This window comes from Mirounga angustirostris, unplaced genomic scaffold (assembly GCF_029215605.1).
Source record: "Mirounga angustirostris isolate CCGP_5_RB_7025 unplaced genomic scaffold, mMirAng1.0.hap1 SCAF_5, whole genome shotgun sequence".
Lineage (NCBI taxonomy): Eukaryota > Metazoa > Chordata > Mammalia > Carnivora > Phocidae > Mirounga > Mirounga angustirostris.
The window spans coordinates 11,930,281-11,952,808 of NW_026991713.1; the positions used below are offsets into that span (position 1 = coordinate 11,930,281).

The following is a 22,528-nucleotide window of genomic DNA, read 5'->3' on the forward strand; positions in this document are numbered from 1 at the left end:
GTGGCAGTGGAAATGGCTTATATCTGCCCTGTCTACTGGCCTCATGTGGTTCTTGAGCACTTGAAATGTGGCTAGTGTGACTGAGGAACTGAAAATTCAGTATTAACTAAATAAATTCACATAGTGACTAGTGGCTGTGTCGGATGCATGGTTCTAGACTCTAGATAATTAACTTCTATACAGCAAGCGTGATTATAATGGAATTTGGATTGGGATTCTTTTTTTTTTTTTTTTTTAAAGATTTATTTATTTGAGAGAGAGAATGAGATAGAGAGAGAGCATGAGGGGGGAGGGTCAGAGGGAGAAGCAGACTCCCTGCTGAGCAGGGAGCCCGATGCGGGACTCGATCCTGGGACTCCAGGATCATGACCTGAGCGGAAGGCAGTTGCTTAACCAACTGAGCCACCCAGGCACCCGGGATGCTGTTTTATTGTGCTGAGCAGAATAAATTTATAGTATTGGAAGAGAGGCAATTTGGAATGTTGATATTCAGATTACCTTAAAGTAAATGATTAGATTGGAACTGCTTTTTCATATTAATATTATGATTATTTCAAACTAATATTCTAAAGCCATTGGTGCAGGCATGTATTTATGGTTTGTAGTTGTGATAAAACTTTGAGTCCTTTTGGTTACTAGGGCAAAATTAGTAGTGCTCTATCTTTATTTATAGGGCTTGTTTAGACAGTTGTCTGAGTGCCAGAAACTCCTACAAATAACTTTGACCTTTCCTAACAAAAAGTCAGGAGATAAAATGTTCCATAGGAGAAGATCTCAGTTGTATGTGGTATACACAAAATATTATTTTTTAATGGAGAAATTGAAAACCAATAAGAAACCAAAGGAATATATAAGCGATAGATTTTGGTATCAGCTAGGAAGAAAATAAACCAAGCACAGGTAGTAGAGTATGGGGAAGGACCCTCCAGCTAAAGAGAGTGGTCTGGAGAGTTTTAATTGAGGAGGTGTTTTTAAGTTGAGGCCTGAAAGATAAGAGGGAGCCAGCCTGGCAAAGGATGAGGAAGAATTTCAAGAAGAGGGAATAAAGGAATTAAGGGGTGCCAGGGAGAGGGATGGACTTGCTCTAGATCAGGAACTGGCACGAGGTCAGTGTATTTAGAGCCTAGTGATTGAAGGTGAGATAATGACGTGCCCTGGACTGGTAGGGGCAGGCACTTAGCAGATCATGTAGGACTTTTAAAGGCCATTGTAAGGATTTCAGATAGAGAACATTTTTTTAACGATTTAATTATTTTATTTATTTGAGAGAACGCCTGCACGCGTGAGCGCGTGAGTGAGGGGAAGGACAGAGGGAGAGGAGGAGGCAGAAAATCTCAAGCTGACTCTGTGCTGAGCACAGAGCCCAACTTGAGGCTCGATCCCACGACCCCTAGATCATGACACGAGCTGAAGGCAGATGCTTAACTGACTGAGCCATCCAGGTGCCCCCCCAGATAGAAAACATTTTTTTTTTTTAAAGATTTATTTATTTGAGAGAGCGAGAATGAGAGAGAGAGAGAGTACATGAGAGGGGGGAGGGTTAGAGGGAGAAGCAGGCTCCTCGCCGAGCAGGGAGCCCGATGCGGGACTGGATCCAGGGACTCCAGGATCATGACCTGAGCCGAAGGCAGTCGCCCAACCAACTGAGCCACCCAGGCGCCCGATAGAAAACATTTTTGAGTGTGACGTGAAGCTGTAGAATCAGGGGAGTGATATGATCTGAGTTTTGTTTTAAAAATTCCCTCTGGCTGCTCTGTGGTGAAGGTTTGAAGGGGAGCCACAGCAGAAGTGGAAGAACCCTGGAGATGTCCAGGAAGGAGCGGATGGTGCTTGGGTTAAGGTGGTGGTAGAGGAAATCAGAAAAGTCAGACATGCAGGACTTGCTAATGGGTTTCATGTGAGGGGTGAGGGATCAGGGAAGGAACTCTGCCTTTCGTAATTTCCAGATGGTACCACTTAGTGGGGTAGGGAACACGAAGTATATATTAGATTTCAAGGTAGTGGTGGTGGGAATTAAAGCCCAGTGTGGGGCACATTATGTTGGACTTGTCTGTGAGATGGTTAAGAGTCTTACTGGAGCATGAGAAGAGATCTAGGCTGGGGGTATAACTTTGTAATTATTAACATGTGAATGGTATTTGAAGCAATGGGAATGAGTGAGATAACTCAGGTAAAAAACCCAGGATCGAGCCCCAAGGAACACTTCACTTCTTTTTTAGAGATCTGTTGAGGGAGAAGCCAGAAAAAGGCACTGAGAAGTAATCAGTAATGTAGGGGGAAAAAAACCCCAGGATTGCAGTATCTCAGAAGCTTAGAAAAAGAGAGTGTTTTAAGGAAGTTGTCAACTTGCTGAATCCTGATAAGAGGTGAGGTAAGTGAGGACAGCAAAATGTCCGTTGAAATAAGTGACATGGAAGTGGTTGACATTGACCAGTCAGTTTAATGGAGTAGAGAGCTTGGAAACTTTATTTTGAGTAGATTGAAGAAGAAAACAGGGGTGAAGTAGAGACAGGTGTAGTCAACTTTTTTGAGAAGTATTACTGTGAAGTGGTGAGCTGGGAAATGGTAGGGAGGTAAGGGGTTAAAGGAGAATTTTTTAAAAACCATGGTTCATTTAGTCATTTACCTGTTATTGGACATTGTTTTTTTAAAGTTCTTTTGCTCTTACAGATTATTACGATGAACTTTGTTCTACACTTGAGGCGCTTTTCTGTCTAGGCTCCTTGGAGATGGAATTGCTGAGCCATAGGCCATGCATGTTTCAAAATTTCATAGATATTGCCGAACTGACCCCCGAAGTGGTGACACCACTGTATACTTTCCCTGTCACAGAGGGAGGTTTTCTGAAGATGGAGGTATGTTTATTTGCTGGCATGACAGTGATGAATAGAGAAGGCATTGATGGTTCAGGAGAGAGGACGATCAGCAGAGCAGTGCAGTCCTTACATAGGTGCCTGGGGAGGGGCATGAGCACAAGAGGTGAAATGGGCCTTGATGCAAGGGATGCTTCCCTTCATTGTAACAGAGCATAAGGAAGGGGAGATGCATGCATTTCTAGGTAGGATTGTAGATTTGGTGGACAGAAGACACTGTCTGAATGCTTCTCTTTTATTTTTATTTATTTATTTATTTTGGGTAAAGATTTTAAGTAATTTCTGCACCCAACATGGGACTTGAACTTACAACCCTGAGATCAAGAGTCACACGCTCCCCGTCTGAGCCAGTCAGGCGCCTCTGAATGCTTCTCTTTTAAAATGAAATATTTGGATAGAGCAACAGCTCAAAGTCGGATGGTGGGGAGAGAATGAAATAGGTTGGAGGAGAATATAAGAGTAGAGTTATTTTGGAGAGTAGGAGGCTTACAAGGGCAGCTTTGGTGGGATTGCTTGGCACTGTTCAGGGCCCAGTTGAGCTTTGTGATCATGAACTTGTAGTCAAGTCGGTCAGCTTGGTTATGTGATCTTTTTCCAGCAGCATTCAGCTGTGTGGGCACAGGCACAGAGAAGGCAGATAACTGTTTCACCAGGTTTGGAGTTTTGCCATGTGGCAGGGATGGAGAGGACACATGATTGAGGGTATTTGCAAGGGAGGGATTATAATTATAGACTATTGGAATCACAGTTGCACAGAGGAGGGAAAGGAAGACATGACTGGAGTGGGTAGATAATGAAAAAGTGGTCGGGATAGGGACTTCCCAGGAGGGCAGAAATTGTACTGGAGGGAGTACCAGAGTGAGTAACTTGGAAGTATGGGAGCTTATTTGAGAGTATGATTGAAACATAATAAGGAAAAACAGAGCATTTTCCTCTTTCAGGGATAGTTGCTCTGCATTCCCTAAACACTGGGGGTCAGAGCTCTAATAAATCCCCAATTTGCCTGTAGCTGTTCTGAGAGGTGAGCTTGGGAAGCACCCTTTCTTTTCTCCATGTGTGCATCTCGAACTCAGAGATCATAGAAGGTGACCACAGTTCACAAGAGGTTTCTGAAACCACACTCTTAACAACATCGGTCAAAGGAGTAGGAACAGTACTTGACCAGAGCTGCAGCCTTTGGAAGCTCACATACAGCGTGTGTCCACTGAGTTCCCAACCTCACCTCTATCATTTATTGCCTGAAACCTTGGTAATGGGCAGAGGTAGCCTGCAGGGTTATATCCAGGGTAAAATTTCCATTGATTTTGTCAGTCTTGATAAGATTTTATCAGTGAATAAGTATGGTACAGTTGACACTGTCTTGGAGTCCTACAGACTTGTGTTCAGTTTTTGGCTCCTTTGAGCCCCAATTCCCTTTTATATGTGAAAAAGATAAAGTAGGGCCTCCCTTACAGAGATACTGTGAAGATGTAGTGAGAAAATGCATGCCCAGTTCTGGCACATAGTATGTTCTAAGTACTAGCCGCTGGTGGTGTCTTATCGAAATCAGTAAGCACAGCTGGAATACTCCCAGTTTTGTCTTCCAGAGGGGGTTTAATCCCCTGACTGGAAAGTGGCAACCATAGCTCTGCCTTTCTTCCATGAGTCTCTGCTGCTTTGTGAGGACAGTGATCTATCTGGACCAGCTTTTCAGACTTTAATGTGTGTGCGGACCACCTGGGGCTTTGGTTATAATGTCGATTTTGGTTCTGTACATCTAGGGTGGGGCCCGAGATTCTTCATATTTAAGTAGCTCCCCGCTGATGCTAATGCTGCTGATGCTAGTCCATGGGTCATATTTTGAGTAGCAAAATTCTTTCAGAGAATTGCCCTGTGGGAATCCTTGCTATTTTAAGCTGAGAGGAGGCAAGGTTAAAAGAGCCCTATTCTTTCACCTTTTTTTTTTCTTTATCTTTTTTTTAAGTCAAATTCATTTGGACCTCATGTGGCCCATTTCTATAGCTCAGTGTTGTGGTGAGTCTGTATTGTCTCTACCCATCCTGAAGGTGAAAGGAATATAAATTATGTAGAGAGGGTTATCTTGGATTCCTTCTGGAAATCTTCAGTGCCTGATTTCTAAGGTATATTTTTACAAAATTGCCTTGGCTCCCCAGATGTGCACACTTCCCCCACCAGCCTTTTACACCCACAGAGAAACTTGCAGAAAACATGTAGTCCCTTGAATTGTTAGACTTTGTGGCAGAGAATACAAAATGTGGCTCTAAATCCTCTCTGAGAGTCTGGCCCACCAGACTCTTCACATTACAAAAGACGGCACTTTCAGAAGCAGGAATTCAAGATGCATTGTCAGGTTAGAGTTACCGGCAGCACCCATATTGCTGTCCCTGGTAATCTGATTTTTTCTTTCTCAGAAGCAAGAATGCCAGACTTCCTCTGTGGGCCTTCCCTAGGACATTTCCTTCTCTGATGCTCCAATTCACATGTTCTCTCCTTTGAACGAATATACAGGCAGATAAGCCTCAGAGTACAGTCACGCAGCCTGATAAAATGTTCTCCTGAGAGAATGAAGTATGTGTGCGTCTTCATCCTATGTGTGATATAAGACTGATCTTTTTCAGTGTCTTAGTAGTATGGAATTGTTACACTTTTGTGTCTCTTAATCCTGTGTAGCTATAAAGCGTAGGTTTCCTCCTTTGACTTTGACAATTTGAAAGATAAACCTCTTTGTTTCCTTTTCTTCCCCCCCCCCCCCCTTTTTTTTTAAAGGTAGGGAAATGTGGACATGCAGGAGCATGAATGAAGAAGGTTCGCTTAGCTTGCCTGTGGGTTTTTGGAGTTTTTTTGGTGTGTGTGTGAAGAAAACACAAGAGTTTGATTTCCCCAGACTGTTTACCCAGTTTTTAAAATTACGATCAAAAAAGGAAAAGAAGCATTTAGGAATTCACGAACTCTCCCTGCGGTTCCAAAGTTTATATGGGGCCATTTACGAGTGTTTTGGAGGTCGTTTTTGGGTTTTGGTGACATATTTGAACTTTGCTTATTTTGTGTGGAGGACCTCTTTTCTCCAGTGTTTTTCTCTTTCTTTGCTCCAGGAGAGCCGGGGTATCTTTATCCCATCCCAAACTTGGTTAAAAGATTAACACCATAAAGTGACAATATGCGAAATTCTATTGTATTTGTTCTTTTGATACTTGCTTAAGTATGAACGAGTGGATTTTGTGTCTTCAAAGAGCTTGAAAGACTATAATCGCTTAACAGTGTGATTTTAATACAGTTATTAAGAACCGAGTATAGGGAGGTCTGGTGACTTAAGATTTAGGGCATGGGCTATGAAACTAGAGAGGAAAGTTTCATATAAAAATCGGTTATGGATGTAACAGTTTATAGAAAGTCAAGATTTGTTTTCCCATTAAAAAAAAAAAAGGCTGTCTCAGGTTTAGACTTGGAAGTTCTTACTGCTCTTTTGTACTGGAAATGAGGTAATCCTGCCTTCAGAGGAAGCAGAGAGGTTCTGCATAAAGAAAAAGAAAAGGTTTGGGTGAGGCTGAGAATACCTGCCCCACCTCTCCCAAGTTTAAATGAGCTGGGAGTTCAAGGTGGGAGGAGAGAAAAGGTATTTATTATAAGCTCTCTGGCAGAAGGCACATAGTGGGGAAGAAAAGGAAAGGTGATTTGACTTCTACTCTAAGAGAAAAAGGAATTCCACTGTAGCAGGCCCCTAATAGAGGAGCATTACAGTGGGGAAGGATTAAGTAGGGGAGAGCAAGTGGACCTGTACCTGCGCAAGGCCTGCCTTGAGGGTGAGGCTTGCAGACCTTACTTGAAGATTTTACAAGCAGAAGGGAGCTGTCTCAACATGTCTGAGGGGAACAGAACCCTGAGGCAGCTGGAAGGTGGTAGGCCTCTTGTTTTTGTTTTTTTGTTTCATGTTGTTTCTTCTTTAATGAGTTAAAGGAGTAAAATATTCCCCAAAACACAGAATCCTTTGAGAGTATATGGTGCACCTATTCTGTGCTAGGTACTATGCAAAAGACTCCATGGCCGAAAATAGATGGGCTCTCCCCTGAAAGATATGGATAAAGGAGTTAAGATTGGTCGGTACAGGAATGCAGTAGTCACTGGCCGAAATGTTGAAAGCCATGTTACAAACGCCAGGCTCGAAGAGGAGGGAGGGATCATGTGCAGCCGGGGTGGGCTTTTGGATTTGAGCATGCAAGAAATGGGTGGGAAGTAAGGAAAGAGCATGGGCACTGGTGTATGGAGGAGTCAGCTATTTTCTGAATCAAAACCACTAGGACAGATGATTTGATGATACTTGTTCACTGTTGAACATAATGGATCAAAATATGCCTGGCATATCGGAGGCACTTACTAAGCGTTTGTACTGCACTAAATTAGGAAATGTGGTCACCAGGAGCTTGACAGATAGTTTACACAGTTCTATCATTTGATCTAATTACAACAACTCCACAAGGAGTACTGTACGCAGTTTTTGGTTGAGGAAACAGGGGCTTAGTCTGGTTAAATAACTTTCCCTAGGCCATGATAATAATAATTGTGGACCCAGCTTCCAAATCCATGCTTTGTCCCCTGCACTGTCCCCATGCCTAGTAAAGAATCTGCAACATGCTAGGGGCTCAGAATCCATGTGACGCTAAGCCCTTGCTTGTCCTCTCTCCCTTCAGAAAGGAGGCTGTGTTGATCTGAACTAGGGCAACAGTGATAAAAAAGACGAAAGCCTATTCGAGTTTATATGTAATTTTTCTTGTTTTAAATTCAGAATTATTGAGAAGAGTGGCGTAAGGCCAGCATTGCAGGGAGGGAATACAGGCTCTGAGCAGGTTCTGTCTGTGCTTGGCTTCTGAGGGGGGCTCCAGAAGAATTGGACCGAGGGGAAACTTGACTCAGCTCCCCTTGATCTTCTTAGAGGGCATAGTGTTTTCATTGCTTCATTCATGTTTAAAGAACCCATCTTAAACTAGTTTGTGTCTAGCATTAGAAACTGGTGCTGGTGGTTTATTACTAGCCCCACCCATCCCTGCCTTTTGCAATAATCTCTGTGAGTGATGATTGTGTTTCTAGAAGTAGAATGACAGAGAGAGATTCCCTGAAGGCAAATAGAGAAAGAGAGTGCTGTACACTCTGGTTCAGACACACGGGGCTGGGAACTCCCAGAGAGAGGGAGAGGGAGAGAGGGAGGGGGGAGAGGGAGGGGGAAAGGGAGGAGAGAGAACAACAGAACAGTCAGCTGGAGAGGAGGGAGGAGGGGGGAGGAGACCGGTCCTTGTAGATTTTTAAACTCAAGTGATTTGGGGGGGTTTCTCCCCACCCCGAACCCTTGCCCCCCCCACTCTGGCACCTCCTTTCCTACAGTTCACTGAAGTGCCTTTTTGCAGTCCAGGATCAACTGACCGCTGAGTTTGAGCAGCCGGGTCTGACATGATGTACCTCTGGGTGAGTACAGAGTGCTGTGGGTGCGGGCTTGCACTTGCACATATAAGGAGTGGAAAGCTGCGAGGTTCGGCTCCAGCACAAACGGCCTCCTCTCAGCACAGACTGCCACGTCCCCTTCTACTCCCAGGTGTTAGGTTTTTGAAACCTAGCAGTGATTGTGACATTGTTGGGTTTGTTTGTTTGTTTGTTCTAAATGTTGTTTATCTCGTTAGACTTAGGCGTGAGGGTGAGCTCCCAGTGCAGTGTCATCCCCTGAGCCTGGTAGGGTTGGAGAAGGCAGATGGGGCAGGCGAAACAAGCCAGACGCTTCAGGAGCTGCGGTCTTCCTGGTGGGTCACCATCCACCTGTGTTTTGTTTTGGGGGCACTGCCTTTGATAATCAAACCATCTCTTTAGATATCAAGAGCCAATGGGTGGCATGATTCTTAATTAGGAATGAGCTTTTATAAGTTTTTATCTAATAATTTTTATTGTCCTTCACAATAGTCTTATGAAGTAGGTCACTGTTGTTATGAAATTTTATGAGGGAAGTAATTAAGTCACACAGAGTGACTTGCCCATACTTAGAAACCAAATCTATAGTAGCTAGAATAGTAATTAATAACCAGACATTGTAAAGCATTTTATATTTGCCAAGAACGAATACCTTACATTAATTTATTGTTAACTATGACATTGTAATTTGGGATGAAGAGAAACATACTGGGATTGGAGAGGTTTTGAAATTGTGAGATGTGATAACTTTCAGGGGAATGACAGGGAAAATAATACAAGAAAAAAAACCCTTGCTTTTAGTTGTGAAAATAAGAGCATCTATATAGCCCCTTGCAAAGATGGCGGCGCCCTCTCTTGAGCAGACAGCTGTTGTGTGTTGCTAAGGGAGCCTCCTCGAGGTGATGCCCTTGGCTACTAGCCAGCTTTTGAAAGTTTCACTTTGCCCTTTGCCCTTCAGCCTAGATGTCTGGAATTGCAGAAACCTACTTGGCTCAGGCCGACTAAATTTATAAATATCAGAAGGCAGACTTTTAACTAGGTTTCTGGAGATGGAGCTTGGTCACAGACGGGGTGTGTGTGTGTGTGTGTGTGTGTGTGTTGGGAGGGGCTTCTTTTCCTGCTTCTCCCTTCATATTTGAATATGACCTTGAAATGTAATTTCCTCCTCTTATTGATTTTTCTAGCGTTTGTAAGAAGTCAATTCTCCAACACACTTTACGTGCTTTAAGTAGTTTTTAGCTTCCTGTGAGCAAGGTGTTTGTGTCAAGGGTCTTTGCAGCCTTGTTGGTGGGACTGATCAGCTTTCCGTAGACCAGAGGATGGGTTCTTCAGTCTTGATTTGTTGGAAGAGGAGTTATAAAAGGAAGCAAATTGAATTCATCTCATTTCTACTCATTTATGTTTGATGAGAGCAGACAGTGACAGTCTCCTTGGTTGCTTTCTTGTGCTTACAGTTGTTTGTAAATTTGTCTCAGACCCTGTACTTATTAGCCTTGGAACAGAGCTTCCCAACCAAAGTACCGTATGTTGGACTGCACTACACATATGCCAACGTGACTATTCCCTCCACCCTTGGAGCAGCCAGGTGGGGGCCCAGGATTCGCCTGGTCACTTGGACACATGCATTCTAGTGTGCCACTTTGTGCCTTAAAAATATTACAGTTGTCTATATGTGCTGTGACACCTGAAAGTTTGAGTAGCACTGTCCAGAGGGCAAAATGTGTGTCAACCCTTTCTCTTTATTATTATCTGTATTGTCTCTTCCAATGCGCCACACATTTGTTGAATTCAGCGAAAATGTCCAGAAGGAGCCATAGCTGCATAACACCCCGACAGAGAGAAGGACATCTGGGTGGTCCTGCGTCAAGTGGAGAGGCATTGAGGAGGTGCGGTGGGGAAAATTTGTGCCAACGAATAGGAGATCGGAGTTTTGTCTAGGCCAGGGCCCAGCCATGTGACATTGGGCAACCATTGAACTGCTCCGAGCCTCAGTTTCTACATCCATAAAATAATAGAATCTCTTCTAATGCTCAGGGTCTGTGAGGTGAATTTGTGTAGCAGTACATAGCCGGAAGGACACCCATTTGTGCAAGAGTGTTTGGGTCCTGGTAAGCACGAGAAAACTGTGAAACGTAATCATTCCTGTTGCCTGCTGAGTTTGATACCAGCAGTGAGTTACAGGTACTGTTTCTCAGAATTCTAGAAAATTAGTGAACTCTGTTCAGTTGTCAATACCTCTGAGTGGTATTAACATTCTTAGAACCTGAAGAATAGATTCTGAAGAATCTGAAGAATAAAAATTAGATCTCATCCAGGCATTTTGGTTTGTGTAGTTAGACATGGCTCCTTAATTTGCTTCTGTGTGTCTAAGAACTCCGAGGTGGAACACCATCTTGTGCTCTCTGTATGTGTCTCTTTGCCAGATCTTCTCCCCACTTTCCTGTTGAGTCCGCTTCCTTTTTAGGGAATTTGATAGCATCAGTAGACAGCATGGTATGGCGCCAAGAATATCGTTTTTGAGACTTTACTGGACCTAAATCCCTCTTCTGTCATTTCCAGTTATATGGCCGTGAACAAATTACTTAACCTCTCCGAACCTCAGTTTCTTCATCTGTCCCAGAGGGAAAATAATACCTATCACGAGGGATTATTGTGAGGATCTGAGATCATCTAATAAGTATGCTAAGTGTGGTGTATGGCACGTAGTAGATGCTCAGTAAATAACTAGTGCAAGCCAGCTTTTTGCTTTGAATATTTGCATGGACAGACTACTCACCACCCCAGAGCCTTTCCTCTAGCAAGTTAAGGAAGTCTTTGACTTTGTGTAGGGAGAACTCTGATAGACCCACACTAGTTTCATGTGAAATACCTCCCCTTAATCAGTATTTTAAGTACATGTGACTAGAGAACCCTCGTTAAAGTTGGCTCCTGATGGAGAACATCCCCATGGTTTTTTCTCAACTTTTTTTTTCTGGTGTGTGTGTGGTGGGGGGTACAATACTGTTAAGCATTCCTTATGCCCTTTATATTCTCTCTCTCCTCTTCATGGCCTAAAACAGGGAGGAGGGTGGAGCAAAGGGGGAAGGGAGGGGAGGGAGGGAAGGAGGATGGGAGACACATAATTCCTGTAGGGAAGGAACTTACTTGTTTGATTATACAATTTATATCCAGTAAACAAAATTATAGACCATTTATTTAAATTCCCAGAAATTAGGATGTGTTCTCTCTGAGCTGATCTCAGCTAGACTGGTCCCAGGCTCTCTTACCTGTATTCTCAATGGATGAACTTGTGGATTTCATTTTAAACTGTTGTTTTGTCATACTTCAGCCCTGTCTTCTTAATAACTCCGCTCAGCCAACATTTAACGGATGCCTATGATGGGCAGAGGACTGTGCTACCAGCTGGTACAAAGACAAAGATGATTAAAAGACTTCTCATGCCCTTAAAGCATTTAGAACGCAGCAGCAGGGAGCATGTGTACACAGATAATGATTTTTGTATGATGCTATTCACTTAAGAAAATGCTTTTAGATGTTATCTTATTTCATCCTCACAGCAGTGCTAAGGGCTAAGCATCATTGTCTCTATTGTACAAATGAAGAAAGAAACAGAGAGCACGTGACAGCAAATGGCAGACCTGGAAGCTCAGACCCATCTGTTTTTAACTCTGTGGCTGTTTTTCTTTTCACACTCTCCTCTTTTGGGAGAAGCTGATGTTTTTGTTCATTTACTTTAACTGTTTGTTTATTGAGTGGTAACATATATGTTAGGCATCTACCTCATTTAGTCCTCAGCACACCTGGGAGTTGGCCATTAGCTTCATTTTACAGATGGGAAAGCAGCAACTTTAGTAATCTGCTGAAGTCACACAGTTGAGAGTTGGTAGGGGTAGGATTTGAACCCTAGTCTATCTGGCCTCAGAGCTTAGTGCACCACATGTAACACCTTCTTTTATTTGTTCAGTAGTGTTTAGTTTATTACCATTGCCATTTAGCATGCTATGGGCTAGACTAGAGAAACAAAAATAAGGTACTCTGAATTCTGTTTCCATATCCATTAATTACTTGAGACAAGTTACTTAGCTGTATAGACCTTGGTTTTCCAGGTTGTGAAAAGAATGTGGTAGTTCTTGGGATCATTAATGGAGTCATCTCAGAAAAATGATCCGCCATTTTATAATGAAGTCTCAGTAACCGATAGCTTTTTCCTAAAACATGGAAGTCACAGACTGTGAGTCAGAAGACAAGAGTTTTTGGTCCCGATAAAGCCATTTGCCAGTGTGTGACCTTTCTAGCATTAGGTTTCTTTCGGGGTGGGGGGAGGGGCAGAGAACAAGGGAGAGAGAAAAATCTCAAGCGCATCCCACTCCCTGCACGCAGAGCCTGAGGCTGGGCTCAATATCACAACCTGAGCCAAAACCAAGAGTCAGGCACTTAACCGACTGAGCCACCCAGGTACCCAAAGGCTAATCTTTTAATGCTCACTTTTGGTTACAACTCTAATTGGTCTACACAGTGAGAGAACTAGACTGAATAGTGAATTGAGTTATCACAAAACACAGAAACATTTCAGTTCAGATAACACTGGAGGCCAGATCCTGTGAATAGATACTTGGCAGTGAAAAGCCATTAAAAGATTTTAAGTAGGATTGGGAGTAGGCTGAAGTGGAGTTGATAATTAGATTTGTTTTTTTTTCAAAAGATACTTGCACAGATTAGAGGGGGAGTAAGAGTGTAGAGAGAGGTGAGGTGTTGGTGTGTCATAGTGGAAGTGGTAGAGAACGCCAGAGCCCAGTGGAACTGTATGAGAGACGTGCCCAAGGTAAACTTGACAGGATGGGGGTGCTCAGCGGAGAGTCTGCTTGAGGATTTTCTCCCTCTGCCCCTCCCCCTGCTCACATGTGTGTGCAGTCTCTCTCTCAAATACATAAATCTTAAAAAAAATTGATGGGATATTGTCAACATTTGGAAGGAGGACCAGAGTTTTTGGAGGAGGGAAGCTGAAGGGGATCATGAGTTTGATTTGGATTTACTATTTTAGGGTAACTTTGAAATGTTCAGGGAGAAATTTTGCTTAAATAGTTGGGTACCTAGGTCGGGAAATACAAGGGAAGATAGCGGTTTAAGCTATAAATTTGTGAGAAATCTGCATGCCATGGTAATTGAACTGTGTGCAGATATGATTGGCTTAAGATGAGAATGGCCTAAAAAATGGCAGAAAATGTAGAGCAAGAAGAGAAATTAATGTCTGGTAGGTGATGAACCAACCCTCAAAGGAAGCAGGGAACAAGGTTCTGGAGAGCTTGTTCTTCAGGAGGAAAACGCTAGGAAATAGGGTAAAAGTGGCAGGAAGAGAGAACTGAAATATACTGACAGCATCTAGGAGTTCAGAGAAGTCTTTAACAGAGGCAGAGATAGGCAGGCAGAGTGGGTGAGGAGTAGAAAGGGTCACTGATTTTGGTGATTGGTGAGATAGTTTGTATGTTTAGGAACCGTATGTCATTCCATGTGGCTTGTATGTGTGGAATGAGTGGAATAGTGATGGATGAAAATTTAAAATTGTGGAGACCAGATGATCTGAACAGTGCTTGTTTATTCCAGTAAGGAACCATTGATGGATTTTAAGCAGGATCAGGTATGATCAGATTTGTGTATTAGAAAGATAGTTAGAGGTTTCTATTGTTATTGGAGAATTTATATTTATATTGTGGGTGACATTGGTTTGATGCATACTTTAAAAGCTCAGAAAACTGAAAGGAGTTAAACAAATGATTATATTAATAATAGACTCCAGTGGTTAACACATTTATTGATGACAGCTGTGTGTCGATCACTTTATAAGGGGTAGGGAGAGAGCATGAACAAGACAAAATCCTTTCCCATAAAGAGTTTGTATTTTTTAACTGGGAAAATAAAACTGAATGCTTTGGCTAGGGTGAAATAGGCCTGAATGTTTAACATCATCTTGTTAAAATATGGGAGGAAAGCATTATAAGCAAAAGGAGTAGTAAATACAGAATCCTCAGAAAGGAATGAGTTTGGGATATACAAAGGACAGAAAGAGGGGTGGTGTGGTTGGAATGTAGAGAGTAAAAAGGTTGTAGGAAGACAAGACCAGAGAGCTAGATGGGGGCCAGATCATTCCCCATGACAGAGATTTATTTAAAATGGGAAGGTAATGGGAGACTTTAAGCAGGAGAGTGGCTTTCTTTAGGGAAGGTGGTAGGGGAGATCAAGAAGCTGTTGTAGTCAAAGCAAGAGGTGATAGCTTAGACTCTGGAGGGCAGTTTGATAGGAATAAAGATGGCTTGTCTGTTTGGTAAGAAAGAGGAATCTGGGTTATTCAGCTTTTGAAGAATTAAAATGGATGGGCTATTTCCTTACAACAGAACAGTGAGTCCACAGAAAAAACAGTACTTACGGTTTGGACTTGTTAAAGTTTGAGATCTCTTTTAGACATCCAAGTGAAGTTCAGTAGCAATTTGATGAGTCTGGAGCTCAGAGGAGAAGTGTGAGTTTGGGTTGTAAGGTTGAGATTCCTCTGTGCATAATTAAAGCCTTGGTGAAAACTGTAACTAGAGAATAGGGCCAGGGCAGTTCAGTAGAGGTCTGAGGGTACTAAGAATTGGGTAGGATAGGAGGGAGACAAGGCAAGTGTGTGCTATCATAGACTCTGGAGAGGAAAGGGCTGGGTTTGGATAATTTAAGACCAAATAGTTTGTCATTGGCCTGGTAGGATTTTGGTTGTTGGTGAACTTGGTAAGAGCTCTTTCAGTTGGAATGATGGGAATAAAGAAGTAATTGGAATGGGCTGGGTTGTTAATTGGTAGGTGAGGCTGTGGAGACAATGAATGTTTAGTTGTAGGGTGGGGCAAAGAATTGGGGCAGGGACTGGATGGGATGTGGGTTCAAGGGAAGATTTTTATTTTCTTAATAATTTTTTTAATTTTTAAAAATCAAAGTTATATATATATATATTTTCTATAAATGCCTATATATGCAAAATACTAGAAAAATACATATACAAAATTCATAATGTTTGCCTCTAGTGAGGATAAATGAGATCAAAATGGCAACATTGGGGTCAATGTGAGCTTGAGCATTCTCTCTCTCTCTCTCTCTCTTTTTTTTTTTTAAAGATTTTACCCATTTAGGGGCGTCTGGGTGGCTCAGTCAGTTAAGCATCTGCCTTCGGCTCAGGTCATGATCCCAGGGTCCTGGGATCAAGCCCCACATCGGGCTCCCTGCTCCTCGGGAAGTCTCCTTCTCCCTCTCCCTCTGCCCCTGCTTATGTTCCCTCTCTCGCTGTGTCTCTCTCTGTCAAATAAATAAATAAAATCTTAAAAAAAAAAAGATTTTATCCATTTATTTGAGAGAGAGAGAGCACCAGCGGGGTGAAGGGCAAGGGAGAAGCAGACTCCCTGCTGAGCAGGAAGCCCGATGTGGGGCTCGATCCCAGGACCCTGGGATCATGACCTGAGCCGAAGGCAGATGCTTAACTGACTGAGCCACCCAAGCATCCCAGAGCATTATCTCTGATACTCTTACTTTTTATGGCAGTGAATTCATATATTTGTTCTTTGTTTTTTTCTTTTTTTGGTAAGGACTTTTTTTTAATTTAAATTTTACTTAGTTAACATGCAGTGCAGTATTGGTTTCTGGAGTAGAATTCAGTGATTACCATTTACAGACAACAAGGGGAGATTTTTTTTAAAGATAGGTGATATTAAGGCATGTTTTATGTCAGTAGGAAAGAGCCAGTAGAGGGGAAGAAATTGAGGATGCCGAAAATAAAGAAGCTAATGGCAGGACCAGAGTATGTTATACCCAGCACACAGCGGAGGGATTGGCCTTAGCTAGGGCCAGAAGCAGTTCTTTTTGGCAGCATTGTTTTCAAGAAGAGAGAGTCCTATGATTGTGTCTGCTTTCTTTATAGATACAAGATGAACAGAGCTGAAAATGGCAGTGTAGGGAGTACAGAAGTATTTCAGATTTAAGGAGCGGGGACACAGTGTGAAATAGTGGTCCATCTCAAAAAATGGGAGTGAACTTACTAGAGAGGTGTAGTAGGCTTAAGATCTGTGGTCATCAACCTGATGTGAGTGCTGGCAAGTCAGCTGTGTGATTTTTATCCAACAGTCTCCTGTTGTTTAGACACAAGAGAGGATGGGACACCTGGGTGGCTCAGTTGGTTAAGCGTCTGCCTTCTGCTCAGGTCATGATCCCAGGGTCTTGGGATCGAGTCCCGCATCCGACTCTTGCTCAGCAGGGAGCCTGCTTCTCCCTCTGCCTGCCACTCCCCCCGCTTGTGCTCTCTCTGACAAATAAATAAAATCTAAAGGAAAAAAAAAGTTTAGACGCAAGAGAGGAATACGTAGATAGTTGCATTTGACCAGGAGTTGAGATTTTATTAGATGAGTTAGGCGAAGAGAAAAACGGGCAAAGGAATTAGGACTTTTGAAAAAGAGTGTTTATAATGTTGGACTCTGAATCTGAACTGGCTTAGGAGGGAAGTAAGAATGTGGGGAGGGGGAGGGGGTCCACATGTAGCTTTGAGGTCTTAAGGAGATTGGAGAAATGTGGTGTGGGAGGACTGCTAGAGAGAGCAGAAGTGCTGGTTTAAGGGTGGTATGCTTCAGGTGTTTGAGAGGTTTGGAGATGGTGTTCCTGGCGATGACAGTGCCAGGATATGATGCTAGGTGGGTGGTTAGGTGAAGTGACAAAAGAGAGTTGGTGCTAAAGACACTGAAACAGTAACAACACAGCTAGGAGGCCAGAGTGTTGGGTGAATCACCTGTGCAGGGGGTTGAAGTTGTCAAGAACCATAAGACTAATAAAGGAGAGGAGAGGGAGCCCTGTGCCAAGGCTGGAGGAGGTGATCTCTGTTCCAAAGGATCTGCAGTTTGGGTCAAGGATGCCTATAAGGTCCAACACTATATGATAATGGGGATCAAGGAGGCTGCTTGCCTCCACTGAGGTATGTAAGGAGTGGGAGAGAAGCTTTTACTGCAGTAGAAGGAGGATTCTCAGGGGCAGTCAGGTTTCCCTTGGAGCAAAAAGGTGAAGGGGAACATCAAAAAAAAGAGCGAGTATACAGAAGAGTTTACTAAGGATGGCTCATGACTTCTGGGGTTTGGGAGGGCAGGAAGAGCAGGTCATGGGATCAGAAGAGCAGATATGCACAGCTCCATGGGGTGAGCCGTTTGGAAGTCTTGGACTTCTGATGATGATTGAGGTGAACGAGGGTATGAGCCAGGATGGAATTGTTCCGGAAATCTTTTGGGAAAACAGGGTAATTAGTTAAACCTTTAAGCCAGAGCAGTTCTCAAAATTTATAGTGCTTCAGAATGCTACCGATCACTGAGCCCCACCTCCAGAGTGTTAGATGCATTATATTGGGGTCTGGGCATTTACATTTCTAATAAATTCCCAGGTGATGCTGATGATACTGGTCCAAAAATTATACTTTGAAAACCATTGGTCCAGAGAAACTACTTGTGGCTAAGTAAGAAGCTTTTTTGAACTGTAGCTCAAGATGAAGTATAGCCTGGGTGATGGGCAAAGGTTTTCTTGGTACAGCTGTGTTGGTCATCTCTGACTTTGGCAGTTTAAGGGAGTAAGTGAGTATATGATAATTTTTCTCAAGGGATAATAGTTTTTAAGTGATTATCAGCAAACATTTATTGACTATCTGTTCTGTGCAGCAAAATGAGGATCCCAGGAGTTGTATTTTCTTTCTCAAGTATAATGAGATGAGGTTAAAGGGACGCAGAAGTCAAATAGATAAATAACCATACATTGCAGCAAAGACGACATGCCAGTCCCTGGAAGGTATGGGCGGTTGTCAACAAGAGTTCAGAAAAATGGGCAGTCATTGAAGATGGGATTGATCAGGGAAGGGTTTCTTGAAGGAAGTATAATTTGCACTAGATCCTAGCAGAACTAATAGAGACAAACCACACAGAGAACTGACATAAGCAAAGGTTGTGGTGTCCACAACGAACATGAAGCTTGATGGCTACTCATGAATCCCGTTGCTTTCACCCAGGCCCAAGACACCATTATGTCTTGTTTCTATTATTATAATAATTTTCTCACGGGCCCCCTGGCTTCTGTGCTTTCTCCCCAACCCCCTTCCTGAAGTCTGTCCTCAACACAGAAGTCAGAGTCCTTTTAAATGTCACATTATACTGCTCGCCTGCCCAAAACTCCCCAGTGGCTTTGTATCTCACTTAGCAGAGAAGTCAGATGCTGGCCTGTAAGGCCCTGTGTGACTGACTCCCCTGGCTAAGGCTTTGACCTTATGGCCTAATCTTCTACACTCCTGGCCAGTCTTTGAACATATGAAACACACCCTTGCCTCAGGGCCTTAGCACTTGCCTAAACCCCTGTTCTTTCTCCAGAGATCAGCAAGACTGCCTTGTTTGCATGAAATCTCGATTCAGTTGCCATGTTATCATGTATTGTGAGCACCCTACATAAATGTTAATTCCTACCTCTCTGCCCAGCGTTTCTCATCTGTTTTCCCATCTCTCTTTTTCTCCATAGCACCTACCACCATCTGACTTGCTGTATGTTTATTGTCTTTCTCCTACACTTCATGGAGCCCCTGGTATTCTCTGTGAAAAGAAGGGAGGAAGTAAAGATTGGGGAATAGTGAAGAGACCAGTGTTACTGGAAGAGATAGGAGTGGGAGAGATGGCTTGGAGGATAAACTGGAGGATCTTGAATACTAGATCACAAGTCTGTAGAAAATAAATTCTTAAAAAAAAATTTCACTACAGCAATATTTAACCTTCTTGAAATAGTGTCCTGTAATTGGTTTCTATGCATAGAATGGTTTGGGGAGGGGCTAGAAGCACGGAGATTAATTACTGTTGATTGGGTTGTTGTTGGGTAATAACTATCGGGTTGTTCAGGTATGAGTAAAACAGCTTTGGAAATGAGAATAAAATTTTTTAAGTCGGGATAAAAGACTTAGGCATGAATGTAAATGAGAAGCTTGCAGTTGTATAAGAAAGTTGCCTGTTTTAGTATGTTTAATACATGTTTTGATAATGGCATTTAACCTTAAACAGGTGTCTTTTGTCATGTTTCAATACAGAATATGGACCTTTGTTGTTGTAAGACTTATATATTAGGGAATAAATGTGGGACCAATTAAGCAAATGTACATTTTTCTAGATTTTAAATTGGAGGGCTCGAAAATCAGTGTAGTCGGAACACACATATGAAGGAGGGAGGGGGGATGTCCTCAACTCCCAAGACGCATTTTCTCAGGTCCCTTAGTTTCCTTTTGCAATGAAGTACATTTTAGGAGTTGTAATCGTCCTTCACTACTTCCTTTTTTCCCTTCTTAGTTTTGGAAATGTGTGGCTTTTGAAACTTAGGATCTGGTTTCAAATACTGCGTTGTTGTCTAGAATTAATATCCTCTTCTGAATGGGAGCTTGCTTCTCCCCTTCACAAATGCTTTTTCAGAATCCCTCACTGTTATTAAGTGAGATAACATATAGTACTTGTAACATAAGGCCATCAGAGAATAGGTACTCACAAATACTGATTGAAAGGTTAATTAGATATTCTTAGGATAATGAGCTGTGTATGTAGCAAAGTGTCCAACTAAAATACTGGCTTTTGATTCCACTTAAATCTGTAGAGTTCTGTACTCTTACTGTATATTAACTCATTTTGCATTTTACTTGCTTATATGAATCTAGATCATTAATTCAGACATTAAATAAATCAAAGCCTACCTTTCATTCTTTAAAATAACTGTTATTTTCCTGAATGTGAGATGAACCCTTTAATCACTGGCCGTTTTAACTAGATTGCCATATCCATGAAAATCAGGAACGACTGATAATAGCTTCATTGTGTATTACATCATATGCTGGTTATAGTTCTGTTTCTGGCTCAGACCTTAACCTGCTGTGCATTTATAACAAGTCACATGATCTTTATGCCCTTGTGTCTCTTCTGTAAAATGGGGATGCTATCACTTACCAGTTGATTGTTGCATACTATTTCTCAGATGAGTGGGTATATAAATAAAAACACTTTCTATACTTTATACTGTTTATTGCACTTGTAGTTGTCAGTTAGATAAAAAGCAGTATATACTTTTTTTGCTAAGATTGGATTGAAAGTCTCACAAACATTACAGTTTAAAAGCAGATGCCGGGGTACGGGGCACGTATATAGGGGGATCAGTTGCTCTTTTGTATATGTTCTCCTCTGCTGTATTTCATTAATTATGAATGTTTATCTTTATTCTCTTGTTTTCTTGTTTAATTTATTCAGTTAATTGAAAATAAGTTTCCTGGCCTTATTGAAAGTCAAAATCTTATTTTTTGCATGTTGCTCAAGCCCGTATTCTCTGGCACTGGATGTTTGCAGATACATCCAATACCAGAGAAATTTTCAAGATTGTTAAAGACAGTTGGGATTGGAAGGGAGAAGGGAAAAGAAATTCCCAAGTGCCTCCTGTGTATGAGGTCAGTACTTTCACAACTACTATTTTATGTTCCGTTTTTCATCTTAGGATTCAGAAGCAAGAGTCAGACCCAGTAGTCTTGCTTCAGAGTCAGTACTCTTAACCAATATGTTACAATGCTTTCAACTAGTCTGTGATAAACCAAGATGGTCCCCAGTGATTCCTACCTCCTGGTTTTCATGCCCTTGTGTCATCTCTTGCCTTTCAGTGTAGGCTGGGCCTTAGTGACTCACTTCGAACTAATAGAATATGCAAAAGTGACAAGATGTCACTTCTAAGAGTTGATGGCAAAGACTGTGGCTTTCATCTTTTGGATGCTTGCCCCTCTAGCTCTCTCAGAGCCCTTGCATTGGAAGAAACAGACTGCCATGTTGTGAGTAGCCCTGCAGAGAGGCCCATGTGGCAAGGAGCTGGTGTCTAAGGGCCCAACAGCCAGTGAGGGCCTGAGCCTGCCAACAGCCAGGTGAGTGAACTTGGCAGCAGATCCATGGCAGTCCAGCCTAGAGATGACTGAGGCCCCAGCCAGCACCCTGCTGGCAGCCTGTGGCAGACCCTGAGTCAGAGGCACCCAGCTAAGCCTCACCTGGAGTCCCAGTCCACAGAAACTGTGAGATAATAAATGTTGTTTTGAGCTGCTGTGTTTGAGAGTGATTTGTTACACAGAAAGAGATAACTACAGAATCTGGTACCAAAGGTGGGGTGCTTCTGTAGCAGAAATCTACATTTGTGGGAGTGACTTGGCAACCGGGCAGTGGACTTTGAGAAGAGTCAGTGAAAGATGAGGGTACCTTGAACATGTTATTTGTGAAATTTGGGACTTTGAGGAGAACGGCCATGGGGGGCTTCACGGAAAGGAAACTGGGAAAGGGGATCCTCATTCTGTGCTGGCAGAAAGTTGAGGAACACTATTGTTTGTAGTTCTGTGGAAAGCAGACAATGTGCCTCATGAACTGGGAGATCTAGCTGAAGTCCATTTCCAAGCAATACACTGGTTTCGTCTTGCTGCGTCTAGTGAAGGGTGAGAGAAGAGAAACAAATTGAGGGAAGGATTGTTAAACCAAAAAGGAGCCAGGGACTTGATGGTTTTGAAAATCCTCGGGCATTCTATCTGGCAAATGACAGTCAAATTTAAGACATGGGTTCCTAGCAAAGTCAGTTCAAGGGCCCTGCCAGGAGAGAATGGTAGTCTAAAGATGAAGCTGCAGGTGTGACTGTAAGACCGTTTGTTAAGACCCCAGAAGAATCAAAGGTAGTGCCTTAAGAGTCACACAAAAGACCTCTCAATCGCACAAAAGGACTTCCAGCCATTTTGGCAGCAGCACAGGTAGAGAAGAGCTCATCGTGAAGATATTTGTGGATATAGCTTCTGTCTAATGCAGTGGATCTCATTGAGATTCACAGGAGACCTACTGCAGCTAAGATGGAAAAGGAAAAGAAACGGTTCAAAATGAAAAGAGGCTGTTGAACACCCCTGAATTCTTCCAGCAGGAAGCAGGCCGAGCAGACTGCTAAGTTGCTAACGCATGCTACCTTCCTTGATGCAGACAAGAGCCACGGAGAACTGTTACCCCAACCAAAAGACCTAATCAAAGAACTCCAGCACTTGTCCTGCTAGATTTCAGAATCACTATGCACCAGTGGCTCCTTTGCTGTCTCCCACTCCCCCCTCCCTTTTGAAGAAGTGGTTGTGCCATTTGGACATTACAAGAGAT

General features: G+C 42.7%; 1 protein-coding gene across 18 annotated transcripts in view; it reads left to right on the top strand.

Moving 5' to 3' along the window:
- RBFOX2 (RNA binding fox-1 homolog 2) overlaps positions 1 to 22,528 on the top strand; it is a 279,715-nt gene that overhangs the window by 123,465 nt on the left and 133,722 nt on the right. Inside the window, exon 1 of one of the 18 annotated variants that reach the window (XM_045872623.3) lies at positions 8,270 to 8,327. The exons of the other annotated variants lie outside the window; for them this stretch is intronic. Coding sequence (XP_045728579.1) covers positions 8,313 to 8,327 — 15 coding nt within the window. The 5' untranslated portion in view covers positions 8,270 to 8,312. Of the gene's footprint in view, positions 1 to 8,269; positions 8,328 to 22,528 lie in introns of those variants that run through there. 18 annotated transcript variants of the gene reach the window in all.